The sequence below is a fragment of the Heterodontus francisci genome, chromosome 45, assembly GCF_036365525.1.
Source record: "Heterodontus francisci isolate sHetFra1 chromosome 45, sHetFra1.hap1, whole genome shotgun sequence".
Classification (NCBI taxonomy): Eukaryota; Metazoa; Chordata; class Chondrichthyes; order Heterodontiformes; family Heterodontidae; genus Heterodontus; species Heterodontus francisci.
Genome location: NC_090415.1, coordinates 8,300,531 through 8,324,173, shown reverse-complemented (window position 1 = coordinate 8,324,173; position 23,643 = coordinate 8,300,531). Strand labels below are relative to the sequence as shown.

The 23,643-nt window shown below is 45.4% G+C and overlaps 1 protein-coding gene across 3 annotated transcripts in view; it reads left to right on the top strand.

Moving 5' to 3' along the window:
* Positions 1-2,048: 2,048 nt before the first annotated feature.
* LOC137356218 (uncharacterized) overlaps positions 2,049-23,643 on the top strand; it is a 64,499-nt gene continuing 42,904 nt past the window's right edge. For 2 of the 3 annotated variants that reach the window (XM_068022072.1, XM_068022071.1), the window contains exons 1-5: positions 2,049-2,142; positions 5,429-5,464; positions 8,539-8,853; positions 17,576-17,899; positions 22,451-22,765. In XM_068022072.1, the coding sequence (XP_067878173.1) occupies positions 2,112-2,142; positions 5,429-5,464; positions 8,539-8,853; positions 17,576-17,899; positions 22,451-22,765 (1,021 nt within the window). In that variant the 5' untranslated portion in view covers positions 2,049-2,111. The remainder of the gene's footprint in view (positions 2,143-5,428; positions 5,465-8,538; positions 8,854-17,575; positions 17,900-22,450; positions 22,766-23,643) is intronic. The other variant, XM_068022073.1, reaches the window with a different exon arrangement.

Below are 23,643 nucleotides of genomic sequence, written 5' to 3'. Positions count from 1 at the left end.
CACCGATCAAATCTAATTTGTTTCACCCTCTCAAATTCTATGTATGTCTCCCCCATCCAATCCCTGGAGGTTCCAAAAGTTCTGTCGGTAAACTTCAGGGACTAACTCATAGGCAGTGAGAATAGCCTTTTTTGCCATCTCATAATCTGAAGAAGCCTCCTCAGAAAGCATGGCATAAACTGCATGAGCTCGGCACATTAACCTGCTTTGCATAAGCAGTGTCCGGCTTTCCTTTGGCCATTTCATTTGCTTGGCTATCTGCTCCAAATAAATGAAAAATGCCTCTACGTCCCTTTCCTAAAACGTAGGGAGAGCTCAGGTAAATTTTAATAGCTTTCCGTTGGGTCCTGTGCTGGACTCAGATTCGACATGAACAGAATTTTCACTTGAGTCAAGACCACCTCTTTGACTTAGTTCTATCTTTCTTAATTCGGATTCCCTTAGTTCTCTTGTTTATTCTCCCTGAAATGCTCTCTCTTTTTCCATTTCCTCTTTTTCAAATTCAAGTTCTTTCAATTCTTTTTCCCTGTTCAAGTTCAAGCTGCCTCATCTACAACCGGATTCTAGCTAATGCAACTGCACTGCCCTCTGACTTACTGTCTTCTTCCAATTTCAAATGTTGGGCTATTATTTCACTTGGGTCTGTATTTTTTCGAATCTAAACCCAATTACGATGCCAAATCCTTTATTTTAGGCTTGGTTAAATTTTGCAAGTCACTGTGGTGTACATTCTCCATCCCCATAAAAGCTTCAGGAACTGCTACAGACATTCCGGTAATATAGATTTTACTCCCTTGCACAGGAAAATTTGTGCTTTTTATTTTCCCTTTTCCAATTACAATGACCCACTTCCAATTATACATTGCTGGCGATGGGTTTGTCTCAGGAAAACAGAGATCCCCCAACTAAATATGTTACAACCCAAGTGGGAGGAGTGCACTGTCAATTCAGTCCCACTTCTCCACAGGTCACAACATATTGGGCTGAATTTTATGAGGTCTCTGGTGCCGGGGTGGTCTTGGTGGGGTAAAATTCTTCTGGGAGAGGCCCGCCACGACCCCTAGTGCTGAGAAGGTCACGCCGCATTTTACCGATGTCGGCGGGGCTTCGCTGTAGACACGCTGTAGGGGCAAAGGCAACAAAGATCGGGAGTGGGGGTTGGGCGGGGTGGTTGTGAGTGACAACTCACTTTTTTTTGGGGGGGGGGGTGGTTAGGACAAAAAAATCAATGGGGTATTCATTGCGAGTGGAGCTGGGGGAGGGGATTGGAAGTGTTAATGAAATGGTATTTCAATTTTGTAACAACCCTGCCTCTCTAAATATTTAAATGGCACTTGCAAAGACCTTGAATAAAGATAATTGTTTCAACATCCTCTTTTAGTGTTGTAAGGTTCTGTTATTTTATATAAATATTGATATAGATATAAATATGGATTTTGATATGACAATATATACAGATTAAATATAGCTTAGAAATGGATGTGGATGTTTCAAGAATAGTCCTCCTCATTAGTAAATTTTATTTTATTTCGCCTTTTTTCTTTATTTAGAGATACAGCACCGAAACAGGCCCTTCAGCCCACCGAGTCTGTGCTGACCAACAACCACCCATTTATACTAGTCCTACATTAATCCCATATTCCCTACCACATCCCCACCATTCTCCTACCACCTACCTACACTAGGGGCAATTTACAATGGCCAATTTACTTATCAACCTGCAAGTCTTGGGCTGTGGGAGGAAACCGGAGCACCCGGAGAAAACCCACGCGGACACAGGGAGAACTTGCAAACTCCGCACAGGCAGTACCCAGAACTGAACCCAGGTCACTGGAGCAGTGAGGTTGTGGTGCTAACCACTGCAACACATAATGATAAAGGCTAAGTTTGTAGCTGCAAGTTATTATTAGCAGTAAATCTCAAATTCCCGGAAAATCTTAACAAACTGCAAATACTTCAGATTTTCACAAGACTTCTTCTTTTTGTGAATTGAAACTTCGCTTACTCATGATCAGGCAGTTCCCCTTTCTACAGTGCTGCTCGTCATAAGCAGCTGACGGTCAAGCTGGGTTATCATTTTTGCAAACTTGCACATCTATGGTCAGGCGAAAATGACTCCCTCATCCCTGTTACTCCTGGCAGGTGAGTGATTCATGTCTTTGTTAAATTATTCCTTAAATAGTATAAATAAATCATGGAGGGCCTCTGCTGGAAATATTATGGAAGGATTACAATTTGCTGAAAATTGATTAGATTGGCTATGACAGTATTGACAGTGTCTCCATCAAGTGCATTTATGAATTCCCTTTCATGTATCCGTATTGGCTCTGCTAAATCAGATGATAATTTTCCAAATACCTGTTACCTCGCCCCTAATGATAGATTCCAGCATTTTCCCAACTACTGATGTGAGGCAAAGCCTGTATCTCCCGGTTTTCTCTCATCCACCTTCCTGAAATAGTGGGGTTATAGTTGCTACCTTTCAATCCTTGGGTTACTACAGTTTTTTTTTTGGCAAATGTTGCGCCTCTTTCTTTCATCTATCTTTAGCTCCTCTTGTTAGCCACGGTTGAATAATTTCCTCTCTCGGTTTTGTTGTGCCTTAACAGAATGCATATTTGTTGCACGGTCACACATTAATTCTTCAAATGCTATCCAATGTCTGACTGTTATCATATCTTTTAAGGGAGCTTCCCAATCGACCATAGCCAACTCGCCTTCACACCTATATAGAATGCTTTGTTTAGATTTGAGTGCCTAGTGTCAGACTAAATTAAATCACTTCCAAATTCAGAATACAATTCTATCATATTATGATCACTCTTCCACAGAGCTTTTTTTTTAACTACACGTTTATTACTTTCTATAGCACAATACTAGACCCGCAATAACTTGTACCTGAGCTGGTTCCTTGACATACCGATCACAAAAAATATCTTCCATACATCCCTTGAACTCGTCCTCCATATGATCACTGAAAATTTCGTTTGTTCTGCATTCGTGGAGATTACTGCATTACCCTTTATTACATGCGCCTCTCATCTCCTGATTTATGCTCTTATCTGCACTACAACTACTGTTATGGGGCCGATAAAGGTCCCCACCTCTCGTCCACTTGCTGTTTCTTAGCTCCCTCGAATTGGATTCTTGATTTTCCGAGCCAAAGCACCTTCTCTCTACTATCTTTATGCCATCATTTATTATCAGGGCCTACACCTGTTCCATTTTTGCCTCTCTCTTCTCAATGTGAAGCCGCTTGGAATATTTAGTTCCCACCTTTGCTCAGCCACGTTTCTGTAATTGCTGTTAGATCAAGCCTTTTAATTTCTGCCTGTGCAGTTAACTGATCGAGTTTGTTGCAAATGCTTCAGATATCGGTTCGACTTCATTCCAATTTTTTCTCTGATGCTGCCTGGGTCACTTGTGGCTTCTCGCCATCACTTCCTGACCAACTCTGCTTAAGTTTACCCAAAACGCTGCTCTGCTCTAACCCTTACAGTTGCCTTTCTGCTTCAGAATCAACCCTTTACTGAAAGGTCTCACCTCCTCTTATCAGTTTTAACCCCTGTCTACTGCCCTGGTTGTTCAATTTGCCAAGTCACTGGTTTAAGTGCACCACATCCCAAAAAACAGGTTCCACTTTCTCCAGTGCTGGTACCAGTGGCTTATGAAGTGAAACCCCTGGATCCCATAACACTCAATCTGCCACGCATTTACCTCCAGTCTGTTTACCCCTATGCTAATTGGTGCGTGGATCAGGTAACCGTCCAGAGACTATTATTTTTGAGGTTCTTCTTTTTAATTTGAACCCTAACCTATCAAGGAGAGCTCCATTCCCAGTCCTATCTATGCCGTTGGTCCCTATGCAGATCCCAGCACCTGAAAGCCATGCTAAACATTAATAAGCATTAGGCATTAGGATAGGCATTAGCTGGAGTGCTGTGTTCAATTCTTGACACCACCCTTTTGGTAGGATGTTAAGGCCTTGGAGATGGTGAAAATGAGGTTTACTAGAACGGTGCCAGGCATGACGGACTTCATTTATGTAGATGGCCAGAAAATATGGGATTGCTATCTTTAGAGCAGGGAAGATTAACGGGAGATTTTATAGAGATGTTCAAAACCACGGATGGTTTTGAAAGTGTGAATAAGGCGAATCTGTTTCCAGTGGCAAAACTGTTTCTGCGACTATAGGGCAAAGATGTAACTTGATTGTTAAAATAACCCGAGTAGACATGAGGCAACGTAGTTTCCACATAACGATTTGTTGAGACTATGGATTGCACTGATTGACAGGATGTTGGATGTTGATTCAATAGTAACATTTGGGAGGGAATTGGATAAATACCTCAGGTGGGAAAATGCTGGGCCATAGGGTAAGAGCGTGGCAAAGAGTGGGATTAATTGATTAGCTTCACCAAAGAGCTAGCACAGGCACGGTGGGCCGAATGGTCTCCCTCTGACTTGTTTTAGCCTATGGCACTACCCACGCCCCCACAATGTCAAGTTGATAGAGAACATATCTTTGACAGTACATGTTTAAAGACATAATATAAAAACGAACAACTGAACATGTAAATAATTAACATTTTCTTATTTCTCTTTTATCTGATTGATAAGCAGTTGTCATTCTTCTGATTTAGCGATTTAAACATCTTGGAGGTTGATAGTTGTATAAGGTTGCTATCATCCCTGTGATCACTGATCACTGACCAGCAAACCTTGACCTTAAAATTCTAATGCCTGTTTTTATTTAATCTCTCATGGCTTCACCTTTCCCTATCTCTTCACTCCTCCAATTCTGGAGGGTTTTTTTTAATATTCATTCCTGGGATGTGAGCATCACTGGCCAAGCCTGCCCATCCCTAATTGCCCTAACTGAATGGCTTGGTAGGCCAAGAGTCAACCATATTGCTGTGGGTCTGGACTCACGTGTAGGCCAGACCAGGTAAGGACAGCAGATTTCCTTCCCTAAAGGGCATTAGTGAACCAGATGGGTTTTTACAACAATCGACAATGGTTTCATGGCCATCATTAGACTAGCTTTTTAATTCCAGACTTTTATTAACTGAATTCAAATTCCACCTTCTGCTGTGGTGGGATTTGAACCCATGTCCCCAGAGCAATAACCTGGGTCTTCTGGGTTACTGGTCCAGTGACAATACCATTATGCCACTGCATCCATGATTTTCATGCGTCCACCATCGGCTGCCGGACCATCTAAGTTCCTAATCTCTGGAACTGCCTCCCTGAACCTCTGCACTTTGTCATTTGGTTGATAATCACGGCTGGGAAGCGTCTTTGGAAGTTTTACTCCATTAAAGGCGCCATATAAATGCAATTCGATGTTATTGCAAGACGAGACTAATGCCTCTTTTTCAGCAGGAAGCTCGGCAAAGAGCTAATGTTGTTTTGTCTCCTGTTTCAGTGCTTGTGGGCGTAGAGCAGAAGATTTATTCCCAAGGTCAGTATTGCTATCAGTAACATTATATTACGAAAAACCTCGTTCCAAATTGTGTTCGCTGTGACATAGCGATAGTCAATTAGACACCCTGAAATATTCCTGCAGGACTTCATCCATCTTTCTACCTATGCAATTGCTACCGCTTTGGGCTGGGACCTTTGGCTGTTCACGCTCTGCTCTCAGAATGTTCCTTAGCTGCTTAGTGCCATCATTGTCCCTAGTGTCAGGGAGGCAGCATACCACCCAGGAGCCCAGTCTGTGGCAGCAGAAATGCCTGCCTATTCCCCTAACCTTCTATCACCCGATCCTCCTCCTCCCCACTGGCACAGTTGAGCCACGTGACTCTTGCTGCATTTCCCACAGGATCTATCGCCCTCACCTGTATTCAGAACTGAATACTGGTTAGAGAGCGAGAAGCACCCAGGGGACTCCTGCACGACGTGCCTGGTCCTCTATAACTGTTCGGCTGTCACCCTTTCCCTACCTGCCTGCACATTCTTAAACTATCAGGTGACCACCTCCAGAAATGTGCTACCCCTCCCCCATAGTGCTCAGCCTCGCGGATGCTCAGCTGTAAAGCCAGCTGCTGATGAAGTTTCAAAAAACCGGAACTCCAGCTGATGACACTTCCTGCGCATGTGCTTGTCCAGAACACAAAAACACAAGTCAAAGGATGCGCCCCCAAGGGAATTGAAATTCCATGCCATGCCTCTGTTTATTGGACTGCTATCTAAAATTACCAGAAAAAAAACCTACGTATTTGATTTAATCCTACTTAAAATTGACCAAATAAAAAAAAAAATCGACCACTCTCTAAATTTCCTGCCCTGACCTTGCGGACAACAAAAGGCAAGGGTAACACTCACCAAGCAATGAACTGCCTTTTAGTTTAGTTTAGTTCAGAGATAAAGCACTGAAACAGGCCCTTCAGCCCACCGAGTCTGTGCCGACCATTAACCACCCATTTATACTAATCCCATATTCCTACCACATCCCCACCTATCCCTATATATCCCAACCACCTACCGAGACTAGTGACAATTTATAATGGCCAATTTACCTACCAACCTGCAAGTCTTTTGGCTTGTGGGAGGAAACTGGAGCACCCGGAGAAAACCCACGCAGACACAGGGAGAACTTGCAAACTCCGCACAGGCAGTACCCAGAATCGAACCCAGGTCCCTGGAGCTGTGAGGCTGCGGTGCTAACCACTGCGCCACTGTGTTACCCTGTAACAACACTCCAGTGTTTTCTTCACTGAACATATGCAGTCATCACTCCCCTTTCTGCCTTTGTAAAGGCCTGTGATCTCTGAGTCCATATATTGTTTAGAAAGAAATGTGCTACCAAATTTTAAAGTGGACCTTTTCACTCCGATACTGCAATCCAACTGCAACAAAGGCCAACCTTACATTTGCCCTTTCAACCACTCGCTACACCTGCATGCTACCCCTCCCTGGCCCCGTGCACAAGGACATCCAGGCCCTTCCGTTCAGCAACATTTCCCAGCATCTCACACCCAAACATGTTTCAACCTATGAAGTGGAGTAGGTAGGCTGGATAGAGTGAAACTCTTTCTGTTGGGTGGGATTTTAGTCCTCCAGGACAAGGGGCGGCACAGTGGCGCAGTGGTTAGCACCGCAGCCTCACATCTCCAGCGACCCGGGTTCAATTCTGGGTACTGCCTGTGTGGCGTTTGCAAGTTCTCCCTGTGTCTGCGTGGGTTTCCTCCGGGTGCTCCAGTTTCCTCCCACATGCCAAAAGACTTGCAGGGTGATAGGTAAATTGGCCATTATAAATTGTCCCTAGTATAGGTAGGTGGTAGGGAAATATCGGGACAGGTGGGGATGTTTAGTAGGAATATGGAATTAGTGTAGGATTAGTATAAATGGGTGGTTGATGGTCGGCACAGATTCGGTGGGCTTAAGGGCTTGTTTCAGTGCTGGATCTCTAAACTAAACTAAATAGTCGAAAATAAAATACTGAACCTTGCAGGAGTGAACCCAGAAAACAGTTCAAGAAACAAAGAGTTTGAAACTCTCATCTGAAAATGGCAATTGATGCGAGATGCAATAATAAATTTTAAATCTCGGATTGATAGATTCTTGTGATGTAACTCTATTAAGGGTGTGGGATAAAGACTTGTGTATGGAGCCACGTCACAGACCAGCTCTGATCTCAATGGGTATCAGAAAAGGTTCGAGGGTCTAAACGGCCCATTTCTGCTCTTATGCTCCAATTTTGCTCTTCTGGCAACCTTCACTACCTTGAATAATAACACCAGCATCCTTCTAGCCCACTTCATCTTAATCTTTCAGCACATCCTTCTATTCCATTCTCCCCCATGTGCTTGTCCAGATTCCTTGAACATATCTATGCTAGTCACCTCACCTACTCCCGGTTCCACATTCCAACCGCTTCTGTTTAACGCTGGCTGCCCAGGATTCCCGGGCCTAGTGATACCGAACAGCTCAGCACAGCTTTGGCGAAATGGCAAGTGCTACCCTGTGAGCCAGCAGGAATGGGAGTTCCATTCTCGCACCAAAGTTACCTTCTTCCCTTGGATAGAATCCACCTGCTACAAGATGTGGGGAAACATGGACTTCCGGTCTTTGTGACTAAAACTACATGCAACCACAAACCCCTTCCCCCACCACCAGCCCCTCCCTCACCCCCCACCCCCCCCCCCCCCCCCCACCCTGCCGACTCTAGATCAGGTCAGGAACACAAGAAATAGGAGTAGAAGTAGACCATCTGGTCCATCGAGCCTGCTCTGCCATTCCATACGATCATGGCTGATCCCGGGCTTCAATTCCACTTTCCTGCCCGCTCCCCATATCCCTTGATTCCCTCGGAGACCAAAAATATATTTAGCCCAGCCTTAAATGTATTCAATGATGGAGCATCCACTGGGGTAGAGCATTCTAAAGATTCACAACCGTTTGAGTGTAGTCATTTCTCCTCATCTCAGTCCTTCAGTGCACCGCCATGACGATTAGTAACAGAGAAAACGGAAGGGTCTTCTATTCTCAAAGCAATGTCATGGAAGTAACGTGTGCTCCATGTTATTTCAGGACAGAGTCTGAGACTGATGAACGGGCCCAATGCGTGTTCGGGAAGAGTTGAGGTTTACCGCAGTGAAAGATGGGGGACAGTGTGTGACGATAGCTGGGATATGGCAGATGCCCAGGTTGTATGCCGCGAGCTAGCCTGTGGGCCTCCCACTTCCGTACACACGGCAGCTCACTTTGGACAAGGGACGGGGACAATTTGGATGGATGATGTTGCATGCCGTGGAAGCGAGTCTTCGCTCTCCTCCTGCCCCTTCAGTGGTTGGGGCAGTAACAACTGCAATCACAATGAAGATGCAGGTGTAACCTGTCAAGCAGGTAAGAACACAATTCCCCAAATGAAGAGTGCACTAACTTATAACTGGTATGTATTATTAATAAAGGTAAACTGAAATGAAAGCACTTGGCAATTAATTAACACAATTTGCCCTCAATAAACTTTTGCAGATTATTCACGGGATGTGGGCCAGCATTTATTGCCCATCCCTAATTGCCTTTGAGAAGATGGTGGTGAGCCACCTTCTTGAACAGCTGCAGTCTATGTGAGGTGGGTACACCCACAGTGCTCTTAGGAAGGGAGATTTAGGATTTTGACCCAGCGACAGCGAAGGAAAGGTGATGTAGTGCCAAGTCAGGATGGTGTGTGGCTTGGACGGGAACTTGCAGGTCGTGATGTTCCCATGCATCTGCTGCCCTTGACCTTCTAGGTGATAGAAGTCACGGGTTTGGGCGGTGCTGTCGAAGGAGCCTTGGTGCGTTGCTGCAGTGCCTCTTGCAGATGGTACACACTGCTGCCACTGCGCATTGATGGTGAAGGCAGTGAATGTTGAAGGTGGTGGATGAGTGGCCAATCAATGGGTTGCTTTGTCCTGGATGGTGTCGAACTTTTCCAGTATTGTTGGAGCTGCACCCATCCAGGAAAGTGGAGAGTATTCCATAACACTCCTGACTTGTGCCTTGCAGATGGTGGACAGGCTTTGGGGAGTCAGGAGGTGAGTTACTGCACGCAGAATTCCCAGCCTCTAGACCTGCTCTTGTAGCCACTGGATTGATGTGACTGCTGTGATCAGTTTCTGGCCAGTTGTAATGCCCGGGTTGCTGATAAAAGATGGAATCCAACTGGAAGCTCTCGAAGTTCGAACCAGCATAAGCAGATACGGTGTAGCATTGGGGTCACAAGACACTACAATTGGAATTAATGGCCTAAGCAGAAATCACATGGCGTTGCCGAGGAAACTTCCTTCTCGATGTATAAGTAGGAACCATTATCAGCAGCGGTTTGCTATTCAGGACGGAAATCGTGCCTGTGCACTTTCACCAGTGATGCTAGTGGGAAATAAAATTCGACTGGTAGAAAAAAAGATGGCAGGAAAAATGCAACAAAAAAAAAACCTCTTATTGGTCTTGCTGTTGAGTGAACATGAAAACATAAGAAATAGGAGCCGCAGTAGGCCATTCAGCCCTCGAGTTCTCTCCGCCATTTGACAAGTTCCTCCATTATCGCCATATCCCTTGATGTTATTAATATGGAGAAATCTATTGATCTCAATCTTGAACATACTCGATGACTAAGCCTCACTGCCATCTTGGGGAGAGAATTCTAAAGATTCACCACCCTCTTAGCGAAGAAATTCCTTCTCTTCTCAGTCCCAAATGGCCTGCTTCTTAATCTGAGACTGTGTCCCCTGGTTTGAGACCCCTCCCATCCCCGCTGCCAGGGGAAACATCCTTCCTGCAGCGACCCTGGCACGCCCTGTAAGAATTATGTATTTTTGAATGAGAACACTTCTCATTCTTCTAAACTCTAGAGAATAATCTTTGCTATGGGACAATCCGTCCATCCCAAGAACTTGTTTTGTGAACCTTCGTTGCACTCCCTCTATGGCATGTAATCTTAGGTAAGGAGCCCAAAACTGCGCGCAATGCTCCAGGTGTGCTATCACCAAGCCTCTATGTAATTGTAGTAAGACATCTTAACTCCTCTACTCAAATCCTCCTTGTAATAAAGGCCAAAGTGCCATTTTCCTTCTTAATTGCTTGATGTACCTTCATGTTAGCTTTAAGTGACACATGAACAAAGACACCCAAGCCCCTTTGAAGTTCAACGCGTCCCAGCCTCTCACCATTTCAGAAATAATCTGTATTTCTGTTTTTCCTACCAAAGTGGATAACCTCACATTTTTCCACATCGTATTCCATCTGCCAATTTTTTGCCCACTCGGTTAGCCTCTCCAAATTCCCCTCTTTGTACCCTCCTCACAACTCACACTTTTCTGTCATCTGCAAACTTGGAAATATTGCATTTAATCCCCACATCTAAATTAATGATATAAATAGTGTATAGCTGGGGCCCAAGCACTGATCCTTGTGGTATCCCACTAGTCACAGCCTGCCAACCTAAAAATGACCCGTTTATCCCTACTCTCTGTTTTCTTTCCATTAACCAGTTCTAAATCCATGCCAGTATATTCCCCCCTCCTCAATCCCATTTGCAGTAATTTTATTTACTATACGCTTGTGTGGGACTTTATCAAAAGCTTTCTGAAAATCTAAATATATCACCTCGACCAGTTCCCCTTTATCTATTCTCCCAGTTATAATCTGAAAGAAACTTCAACAGGTTTGTTAAACATGATTTCCCTTTCGTAAATCCATGAATGAGTGGATCTGGTGAAAAAGAAACTTGGATCACTTGTGGTTTAGCATTTGAAAACAGCAATATGATTACGACCAGGCAATCTGCATCACTCACACCTCCCAAATCCTTTACCAGATCGAGGGATATTCACAGCATAGCCCAAAATATTTTATTATAAAAAGAAGTGTATTGATACAACGTCTTGCTCGATTTCAGCGCATGCTCATGCACTTTACAACAAAGTAAGTTTGTTGCTTTGCAGGAAAGGTGGCAGCCAATTATCACCAAACAAAATTCTACAAACAGGAACATAATTATGACTGGATAATCTGACTTCTTCAAATGAGAAGTTAACATTGAGTGAATATCAATAGTACTATGGGGTATTTGGCATTCACCTGAGACAGCAGTTGCGGCCTGGGTCCAGTGACTAATCTGAATGACAGCACCTCTGCCTGTGCAACATTTCCTCAGTACTGTGCTCATGTCTCTGGAACGGGGCCTTATTGCTCTTATTGAACTGAATGGAGAGAGTGCTCACCACTGAGCCACAACTGACACAGTTACAGCCCCAATGCTTACATGGGCAAAGAATGCTCAAACTTCCGATTTAACAAGCAAAGTTCAGCAACTCCTTGGTTGGCTCATGGGATGTGAATGTCACTAGTGGAGGCCAATCATCTCAGCCCAAGGGCATTGTTTTAGGAATTCCTCAGGAGAGTGTCCTAGGCCCAACCATCTTCAGATAATTTAGCAATAACCGTCCCTCCATCATAAGGTCAGCAGCAATGATGTTCACTGATGATTGCACAGTGTTGAGCTCCACTTACAGCCCCAAAGGTGATGCAGCAATCCGTGCCCACACGTGAAAAGATCTGGACAACATCCGGGCTGCTGCTGATAAGTAATATTCATGTCACGCAGCTGCCAGGCAATGGCCATCTCCAATATGAGAGACTCGAACTTGCTCCCCTTGGAATTACATCATCGACATCCTGGTTGGGGTGGTGCTGAGCAGGCTGGAGGTGAGGTTGGGCGAGGGTCTCTATGAACTGGACACTTAACTAGACCCGCCACTCTAATACCGAGGCTGCAGGTGCAAGTCAGAGGCTCGATGTCCTGTGGCAAATTGCTCACTTTGAGACTCCTCAAAGCCTGCCCACCACCTACAAGGCTCAAGTTAGGAGTGTGAAGGAGTAGTCATCGTTTGTCTGGATGGATGCATTTCCAAATACCCTCAAGTAGCCCGATACCATTCAGGGAAACACAGAATCATGCTTGGCACTTTATTCAGCTCCTCAAACGTTCACTCCCTCCGCCACTGATGCACAGTGGCAGCAGTGTGTACCATGTACAAGATGCACTGCAGCAACTCACCAAGGCTCATTCAACAGCACCTTCCAAACCCGTACCCCCTACCACCGAGAAAAACAAGGTGAATTGGAACACCGCTACACACAGGTTCACCTCCAAGCCACACGTTAGCCTGACTTGGAACTGCACTGGCTTTTCTTCATTGTCGCTAGTGGAAAATCCTCGAACGGCCTACCTAAAAAGCACCACATGGACTGCCATGGTTTGAAAAGGCGACTCACCACAACCTTCTCCAGGGCAATCAGCAAATGGCCATAAATATTGGTCTTGCCAGCCACGCCCACATCTTACTAACGAATATTTGTGAAATGAAAAGCTCATTGGGAACACATACAAAGAGGAGATAAGGATGTTTGATTTTACACAAAGAACAGTCAGGATCTGGAGTGCTCGACCTGCAAAGATGGTGAGAGCTGCTTGCCTCAATAATTCAGAAGGGATCTGGACAGGTAGCTGAGGATAAGGAATTTACAGGGTAAAAAGCAGGGATTTTGGACTAAGCAGAAGAGCACAGGTGTGAGGGGCCGACTTCTGTGTTCCAAGTTGGTATGATTATAAATCTTAGATTACCAACATACCGTTATGATAAAAGGAAACACTATGTGCACTGTTGTTAATGACTGCAGAAACTACTCGTGAATGATATTCTGTTCTTTATCAGAGGAGGGTGATCTGTTATAAAAAAAACTTACCTCTGGTTTAAAAAAACCCTGAAAGTGACGTCACAGGAAAGCTGTGACCTGATTGGCTGGTAGGTATTTTGTTTTGCTGAATTTGAAAATAAAATATTGATAAAAATTGATTAAAACCCTAATTAACTAACTAATAAATAGAGTAACTAAACCAGAGGGAGGAGATTACTCTATTTACTCAGCATTGAATATTTATAGAAGGAATCTTGCACCGGGGACCATATAGTTAATTATAACCATTTAGTAAGGATTTAATAGTACTTATTTATTTTAAATTCATTTATTAATTAGTGATAGAAATGACAGTTAGAGGGGTGAAGTGCTTCACCTGCGAGATGTGGGAGGTCAGTGAAGCTTCTAGCGTTCTGCACGACTTCATCTGCAGGAAGTGTACCCAGTTGCAGCTCCTCACAGACCGCATTAATCGGTTGGAGCGGCAACTGGATGCACTTAGGAGCATGTAGGTGGCAGAAAGTGTAATAGACAGGAGTTTCAGAGAAGTGGTTACACCCAAGGTGCAGGCAGACAGATGGGTGACCGCTAGAAGGGGCAGGCAGTCAGTGCAGGAATCCCCTGTGGCTACCCCCCTCTCTAACAAGCATACCGTTTTGGATACTGTTGGGGAGGATGGCCGATCAGGGGAAAACAGCAGCAGCCAGAGGAGTGGCACCACGAATGGCACTGTTGTTCTGCGGGGAGGGACAAAGCGCAGAAGAGCAATAGTTGCAGGGGCCTCCATAGTCAGGGGCACAGATAGGCGCTTCTGTGGACGTGAAAGAGACTCCAGGATGGTATGTTGCCTCCCTGGTGCCAGGGTCAAGGATGTCTCTGAACGAACAGGGGGCATTCTGAAGGGGGAGGGTGAACAGCCAGAGGTTGTGGTACACATCGGTACCAATGACAAAGGCAGGAAGAGTGATGAGGTCCGGCAGGGGGAGTTTAGGGTGTTCGGTAGAAAGTTAAAAGACAGGACCTCTAGGGTTGTAATTTCTGGATTACTCCCTGTGCCATGTGCCAGTGAGGCGACAAACAGGAGGACAGTGCAGCTAAACACGTGGCTGAACAGCTGGTGTACAACGGAGGGTTTCGGATATCTGGACCATTGGGATCTCTTCAGGGACAGATGGGACCTGTACAAGAAGGATGGGTTGCATCTAAACTGGAGGGGCACAAATATCCTGGCTGAGAGGGTTGCTAGCATCACTCGGGAGGGTTTAAACTAGTGTGGCAGGGGGGTGGGAAACAGAGCAGTAGGACAGCAGGTGAACTAAATGAGGGGGAACTAGTAAATAAGGCCAGTAAGACTAAGAGGAAGAGCAGGCAAGGAGATGTTGCTGAGCACAGCGGCACTGGTGGTCTGAAGTGCATTTGTTTCAATGCGAGAAGTATAACAGGTAAGGCAGATGAACTTAGAGCTTGGATTAATACTTGGAACTATGATGTTGTTGCTATTACAGAGACTTGGTTGAGGGAAGGACAGGATTGGCAGCTAAATGTTCCAGTATTTAGAAGCTTCAGGCGGGATAGAGGGGGATGTAAAAAGGGTGGGGGTGTTGCATTACTTGTTAAGGAGAATATCACAGCTGTACTGCGGGAGGACACCTCGGAGGGGTCGTGTAGTGAGGCAATATGGGTGGAGCTCAGGAATAGGAAGGGTGCAGTCACTATGTTGGGGGCTTTCTACAGGCCTCCCAACAACCAGCAGGAGGTAGAGGAGCAGATGTGTAGACAGATTTTGGAAAGATGTAAAGGTAACAGGTTTGTGGATGTGAGTGATTTTAACTTCCCCTATATTGACTGGGACTCACTTAGTGTGAGGGGCTTGGATGGGGCAGAATTTGTGAGGAGCATCCAGGAGGGCTTCTTAAAACAATATGTAGACAGTCCAACTAGGGATGGGACCGTACTGGACCTGGTATTGGGGAATGAGCCCGGCCAGGTGGTCGAAGGTTCAGTAGGGGAGCATTTCGGGAGCAGTGACCATAATTCCATAAGTTTTAAGGTACTTGTGGATAAGGATAAGAGTAGTCCTTGGGTGAAGGTGCTAAATTGGGGGAAGGCTAATTATAACAATATTGGGCAGGAACTGAAGATTTTAGATTGGGGGCGTCTGTTTGAGGGTAAATCAACATCTGACATGTGGGAGTCTTTCAAACGTCAGTTGATTAGAATCCAGGACCTGCAAGTTTTTGTGAGGAAGAAGGATGATTTTGGCAAGTTTTGGGAACCTTGGATAACGCGAGATATTGTGAGCCTAGTCAAAAAGAAAAAGGAAGCATTCATAAGGGCTGGAAGGCTAGGAACAGACGAATCCCTTGAGGAATATAAAGACAGTAGGAAGGAACGTAAGCAAGGAGTCAGGAGGGCTAAAAGGGGTCATGAAAAGTCATTAGCAAACAGGATTAAGGAAAATCCCAAGGCTTTTTATACGTATATAAAGAGCAAGAGGGTAACTAGGGAAAGGGTTGGCCCACTCAAGGACAGAGAAGGGAATCTACGTGTGGAGCCAGGGGAAATGGGTGAGGTACTAAATGAGTACTTTGCATCAGTATTTACCAAAGAGAAGGACTTGGTGGATGATGAGCCTAGGGAAGGGAGTGTAGATAGTCTCAGTCATCTCATTATCAAAAAGGAGGAGGTGTTGGGTGTCTTGCAAAGCATTAAGGTAGATAAGTCACCAGGGCTTGATGGAATACTGAGGGAGGCAAGGGAAAAAATTGTTGGGGCCTTGACAGAAATCTTTGCATCCTCATTGGCTACAGGTGAGGTCCCAGAGGACTGGAGAATAGCCAATGTTGTTCTTTTGTTTAAGAAGGGGAGCAAGGATAATCCAGGAAATTATAGGCCGGTGAGCCTTACGTCAGTGGTAGGGAAATTATTGGAGAGGATTCTTTGGGACAGGATTTACTCCCATTTGGAAACAAACGAACTTATTAGCGAGAGGTAGCAAGGTTTTGTGAAGGGTAGGTCGTGTCTCACTAATTTAATTGAGTTTTTTGAGGATGTGACAAAGATGATTGATGAAGGAAGGGCAGTGGATGTTATCTATATGGACTTCAGTAAAGCCTTTGACAAGGTCCCTCATGGCAGTCTGGTACAAAAGGTGAAATCACACGGGATCAGAGGTGAGCTGGCAAGATGGATACAGAACTGGCTCGGTCACAGAAGACAGAGTGTAGCAGTGGAAAGGTGTTTTTCTGAATGGAGGGATGTGACTAGTGGTGTTCTGCAGGGATCAGTGCTGGGACCTTTGCTGTTTGTAGTATATATAAATGATTTGGAGGAAAATGTAGCTGGTCTGAATAGTAAGTTTGCGGACGACACAAAGGTTGGTGGAGTTGCGGATAGTGATGAGGATTGTCAGAGGATACAGCAGGATATAGATCAGTTTGAGACTTGGGTGGAGAAATGGCAGATGGTGTTCAATCCGTTCAAATGTGAGGTAATGCATTTTGGAAGGTCTAATGCAGGTGGGAAGTATCCAGTAAGTGGCAGAACCCTTAGGAGTATTGACAGGCAGAGAGATCTGGGCGTACAGGTCCACAGGTCACTGAAAGTGGCAACGCAGGTGGATAAGGTAGTCAAGAAGGCATACAGCATGCTTGCCTTCATCGATCGGGGCATAGAGTATAAAAATTGGCACGTCATCCTGCAGCTGTACTGAACTTTAGTTAGGCCACACTTAGAATATTGTGTGCAATTCTGGTCGCCACACTACCAGAAGGACGTGGAGGCTTTGGAGAGGGTGCAGAAGGGGTTTACCAGGATGTTGCCTGGTCTAGAGGAGATTAGCTATGAGGAGAGATTGGATAAACTCGGATTGTTTACACTGGAGCGACGGATGTGGAGGGGTGACATGATAGAGGTTTACAAAGTTATGAGCGGCATGGACAGAGTGGATAGTCAGAAGCTTTTTCCCAGGGTGGAAGAGTCAGTTACAAGGGGGCAGAGGTTTAAGGTGAGAGGGGCAAAGTTTAGAGGGGATGTGCGAGGCAAGTTCCTTGCACAGAGGGTGGTGAGTGCCTGGAACTTGCTGCCGGGGGAGGTGGTGGAAGCAGGTACGATAGCGACATTTAAGAGGCAGCTTGACAAATACATGATTAGGATGGGAATAGAGGGATACGGTCCCCAGAAGTGCAGAAGGTTTTCGTTTAGGCAGGCAACAAGATCGGCGCAGTCTTGGAGGGCCGAATGGTCTGTTCCTGTGCTGTACTGTTCTTTGTTCTTTGTAATCTAAAATGTCCAACAGCATGGAAGGAAAGTAAAAAGTCCTCATGCTTTGGAAAGTACAATTATCAAATGGATCAGAATTAACTTTTCCTCCATATTATCTCAGATATTGCTTCCATTCATGTGAGACTGGTGAACACAAACGATCGCTGCTCTGGAAGAGTGGAGGTTTATCACAGCGGAGAATGGGGAACAGTTTGCGACGATGGCTGGGGTATAACAGATGCCAACGTAGTTTGCACTGAGTTGCACTGCGGTTCCGCCACATCAGTGCACAGCAGCGCTCACTTCGGAGCAGGTACCGGGCGTATTTGGATGGACGATGTTGCGTGCACTGGGACAGAGTCTTCCCTGCGGTCTTGCAGCTTCAGCGGATGGGGGATACACAACTGTGGTCACGCCGAAGATGCAGGTGTGAGGTGCAACTTAGGTAAGAACACCATCGTTAAATCAAAAGATGATTTATATATCACTGTGTTCTTATAATACAGCACTACAGAGGGGCCATATAGAAAGTGTTGAAAGATGGAAACTATTTGATTATGTTCAAGAACATGAAGGAAGGTTTTGCATTGTCAGTTGTTCACGTAGATCCCCAAGAGTGGGAAGGAGCTAGAGCAGCAAATCTGTAAGAAAACACCAGAAAAATTGAGGGCGGAGATATATTAAGTTCTGCATGCCTGGGCGAAAGAGGGGACTTTGCATTTATATTCCCCGAAGCTCTTAACAATTGCGTTCTCCTGAACGTATCCACGGAATCTTTCTGGCCATGTAGAGACAGTCTTGGAGGCGAGGGCCGGTGTAATTCATTTAGTTGCGGGGTGGGACAGTTCGCCAATGTTATTTTGCCTCTCATTCATTGCCACTTTTAAAAGGTAGTTCCAAACTTTGGCCAAGTTTTGTCTGTATAAGTGTTGCCCAATATTGCTCCTGGAAGATCTGGCTCTAATTTTTGGATGAAGTGTCACAGTTCTGGACTCCCCCAGCACCAGAAATTGCTTTTCTTCATCTACATTATCTGTTCCGCTTAATATCTTGAAAAGTTCAACAAGTGCACGCCTTTAATCTCCTAAATCCTTGTTTGTATAATGTCGTGATTTAACCTTGGTGTCCAAGAACCAATGTGAGAAGTTGTGTTGCATTCCCTTCAAGATTCTGAAAAGGAATAATGTTCAGGCCTGTGCGTTGAAGGCAGGGGAGGTGGGCGAGGTAAATTTCTCTTTTCGGGAACCAGTGCATACGCGAGGGGCCGAATGGCCTCCTCCTGTGCAGCCGCAGCTCTCTGATTCTGAAATGTTGGCTAGAATGTGCTCGCGGATGTCTTTGTCCCGAGGAATGAGATGATCCCAACAACTGTCACTGCAGCTTCCCGCACTTCAGCCACCTCCCTGGCAGAACCTCCCCTGAGGTTCCTCCTGTTCCGGCCATTATCTCACACATTTCTCTAGTTCCCTAGTTTTGCTCTCATGCCCTTTCCGAGCTCACGTAGTCCATGAGACCTGCCCTCTCCAACTTCCCTTCCTGGCTCCCATGACAGCTGATAGTGGTAACGGCTCCTTCTCATGTGGTACTGTTGAAATTCTCCATAAAAGAAAGAACCCTTGGCTCCTCCTTCCTTGCGAGCTACCGACAGATCCACATCTCCCTTTGTCTCCAAACTCCTTGTATGTGTTGCTGTCTCTAAAAGTTGACACCACTTTCAAAAGACTCCATATTTGATTCCCTCTGATCAGGTTTGCATCCATGCCACTGTGCCTAAATGGCTGCGATCTAACTAATACATGATGTCCTCTGTGACTTTGCCGAAGGTAAACTATCTCCCCTCGTGCTTCTTGACCTGTCTGTAACCTATGACATGGTTGATCCCACCATCCTCCACCAAAGAATCTTCACCAAAGAATAAATGGTGCCAGCCACTGCACAAGCACCCAATCTGAGAGATCGACCTCTTCCAGCTGACGACGCTTCCTGTAGCTGTGGTTGTCCAGGACACAGGAAAGAGCCTGGAGCTTCCACATGGAAAAACAATGTACATTTGACGGCACTGATTTAATTGTAGGGTAGCTAAACTGAACAGAAGTAAACTGAAGAGTTAATTAATTGATCTACTTAAATGCGGCATCATTTCTCACATTGGTTCTTGGACACCAAGGTAATCTCAAGTGACTTAAGTCTCAATGACTTGATCGAGATGAAGTTCAGACTTAATTACTTGATCAAGTTAGACTTGGATGGAAACTTGCAGCTCCTTGGTGATCCCATGTGGTAGAGGCGGGAGGTTTAGAAGGTGCTGTGGAAGCAGCCTTGGCGAGTTGCTGCAGTGCATTGTGTCATTCTATAAGGAAATGCAACTGTTAATGTAGACACAGTGAGGCCCTACAACTGACAATGAGATGAATAAGTAGTTATTTAAATCTAGGTGGTGTAGATTGAGACATATCTGTGCAGAATACTGTGTTAGTTAATAGGTTAGCAGCTTAGCCTAGGTAAAGTGCATCATAAGATACTTCTCAAGCAAGGATACTTGAAATGAGGGGTATAGAGGATACAGGTCTACATTCCACAGACGTCCCAGAAAACATGAGCAAAAAGCTGACGAACGATACAGCAACCAGCACTAATAACTGGATTTTAAGCCAATATTCTCTGTGATGGTGGCTAACGCAATTATAGATTACATTGGTAGGAGGTGCATTCAAAACACGACAGCAGTTGTTGAAAAACCGAAGGCCATTTAAGAAAAAAAGGCACGTTTGATCAGAGAAATTGGGTAAGAAGTTAAAGTTTAATTTGGGGGGGCAGTATGGCTGGACTAAATTACTGATATCCTGAGAAACGAGAGATAATAACATCTGTGCAAGCTTGTGATCGCTTTTTTATTCGTTCATGGGATGTGGGCGTCACTGGCTAGGCCAGCATTTATTGCCCACCCCTAATTGCCCTTGAGAAGGTGGCGGTGAGCTGCCTTCTTGAACCGCTGCAGTCCATTCGGGGCAGGTACACCCACAGTGCTGTTAGGCAGGGAGTCCCAGGATGTTGACCCAGCGACAGTGAAGGAACGGCCGATATCATTCCAAATCAGGATGATGTGTGGCTTGGAGGGGACCTTGCAGGTGGTGGTGTTCCCATGGGTCTGTTGCCCTGTCCTCCTAGGTGATAGAGGTCACGGGTTTGGAAGGAGTTGTCCAAGGAACCTTCGTGAGTTGCTGCTGTGCCTCTTGCAGATAGTCCACGCTGCTGCCACTGTGCATTGATGGTGAAGGCGGTGAATGATGAAGGTGGTGGCTAAGGTAGCGATCAATGGGTTGCTTTGTCCTGGATGGTGTCGAACCTCTTGAGTGTTGTTAGAGCTGCACCCGTCCAGACAATGGAGAGTATTCCATCACACTCCTGACTTGTGCTTTGTAGATGGTGGACAGGCTTTGGGGAGTCAGGAGGTGAGTTACTAACCGCAGAATTCCCAGCCTCTGACAAGCTCCTGTAGCCACGGTATTTATGTGACTGCTCCAGTTCAGTTTCTGGTCAATGGTAACCCCCAGGATGTTGATAAGAGATGGGATCCAACTAGAAGCTCTGTAAGTTCGAACCAGCGCAGCATTTGGGTCACAAGACACTCCAGTTCGAATTAATGGCGCTGCCGAGGAAACATCCCTCCAGATGTATAAGTGGGAACCATTATCAGCAGCAGTTTGTGATTCAGGACGAAAATCGTGCCTGTGCGCTTTCACTGGTGATGGGTACCCGACTTGTTAGTGTGAAATAACCGCTGTCAGTTAGGTACTGAATGAAAGCTACCACATGGTGTATTGATTGTGGCTCAATCAAAGTTGTGGTGCCAACTTGTGGCGCTATCACTGCTGACATAGGAGGTTGTTGATTCGAGCCCCACTTCAAGTGGGCGTCCAAGACCCCATGGCACTATTTCGACGAAGGGTGAGTGGGTTTCGGCCTTTTTTTTTGTCCCTCATCAACGTCACAAAAGCAGACTACCTGCTTATTATCACACTGCAGTTTTATGGCATCTTGCTGTGCCCAAATGCTGCGTTTCCGACAGGAAATCAGCAGCCGCACATCCAAAGTGCCAACTGGCATTAAAGCGATGTGGCGCTTCGTCAACGGCGCTATATGAATGCAATTCTTTCCAGTTTTTAGATTAGATTAGATTGGATTAGAGATACAGCACTGAAACAGGCCCTTCGGCCCACCGAGTCTGTGCCGAACATCAACCACCCATTTATACTAATCCTACACTAATCCCATATTCCTACCAAACATCCCCACCTGTCCCTATATTTCCCTACCACCTACCTATACTAGTGACAATTTATAATGGCCAATTTACCTATCACCCTGCAAGTCTTTTGGCTTGTGGGAGGAAACCGGAGCACCCGGAGAAAACCCACGCAGACACAGGGAGAACTTGCAAACTCCACACAGGCAGTACCCGGGTCCCTGGAGCTGTGAGGCTGCGGTGCGAACCACTGCGCCACTGTGCCGCCCTAGTCTTAGTTTTCTTCTCCTTACATAGCGCCCTTAAGGTGTTGCCAGATTGAGAACCAATGTGAAGACGTGTTACTGTTCTACATAGCCATTGAAAATAAATTTTGACTGGTAGAAAAAGATGGCCGGAAAAATGCAAAACAAAACAAAAAACGTAATGGTCCTGCTGTTGAGTGAACATAAGGCGATAAGAAATAGGAGCAGGAGTGGGCCATTCAGCCCGTTGAGCCCGCTCCGCCATTCAATGATCTTCTGCTTCAACACCATTTTCCAGCACTGTGCCCGTAAGCCTTGATGTTTTTAATATGTAGAAATCTATCGATCTCCTTATGCAACCTTATAAATCTTAGATTACCAACATACCGCAATGATAAAAGGACACACTCAGTGCACTGTTGTTAATGATTGCGGAAGCTACTAGTGAATGATATTCTGTTCCTTATCAGAGGAGGGTGATTTGTTAATCTAAAATGTCCAACAGCATCGAATGTGAGACTGGTGAACACAAACGATCGTTGCTCTGGAAGAGTGGAGGTTTATTACGGAGGAGAATGGGGAACGGTTTGCGATGACAGCTGGGGTATGCCAGATGCCAAAGTAGTTTGCACTGAGTTGCGCTGCGGGCCCGCCATATCAGCGCACAGCAGCGCTCACTTCGGAGCAGGTACCGGGCGTATTTGGATGGACGATGTTGCATGCACTGGGACAGAGTCTTCCCTGCGGTCTTGCAGCTTCAGCGGATGGGGGAAAGAAAACTGCGGTCACAACGAAGATGCAGGTGTGAGGTGCAACCCAGGTAAGAACACCATCGCCCAAATCAAAAGATGATTGATATGTCTTTGAGTTCTTATAATACACTGCTGCAGAGGGACCATATAGAAAGTGTTGAAAGATGGAAACTATTTGATTATGTTAAAGAACATAAAAGAAGTTTTTGCATTGTCAGTTGTTCACGTAGATCCCCAAAAGTGAGAAGGAGATCGAGCAGCAAATCTGTAATAAAATATCAGAAAAATTGAGGGCGGAGATATATTAAGTTCTGCATGCCTGGGAGAAAGAGGGGACTTTGCATTTATATTCCCCGAAGCTCTTAACAATTGCGTTCTCCTGAACTTATCCACGGAATCTTTCTGGCCACGTAGAGACAGTCTTGGAGGCGAGGGCTGGAGTAATTCATTTAGTTGCGGGGTGGGACAGTTCGCCAATGTTATTTTGCCTCTCATTCATTGCCACTTTTAAAAGATAGTTCCAAACTTTGGCCAATTTTTGTCTGTATAAGTTTTGCTCCTGGATAGTTTGGCTCTAATGTTTGGATTGTGTGCCATAGTTCTGGACTCCCCCAGCGCCAGAAATTGCTTTTCTCCATCTACATTATCTGTTCCCCTTAATATCTTGAAAAGTTCAACCAAGCCACACCTTAATCTCCTAAATTCTTGCTTGTAAAATGTCTCCTCTTTATTATACCCTTGACGTCCAAGAGTCAATGTGAGAAAATATGCTGCATTCCCTCCAAGAGCTATATATTGTCCCTGTGCTGTGGTGCCGGGAACTGGGCATATTACTCCACATGCGGCTTAACGTGGGCTAGTTATATCTGAAGCAGGGTGATGAAACAAAGCAAAAGAAGGACTATGATGCATGTCAGGTGAATTTGACAAGCGAGAAACAGGTCAA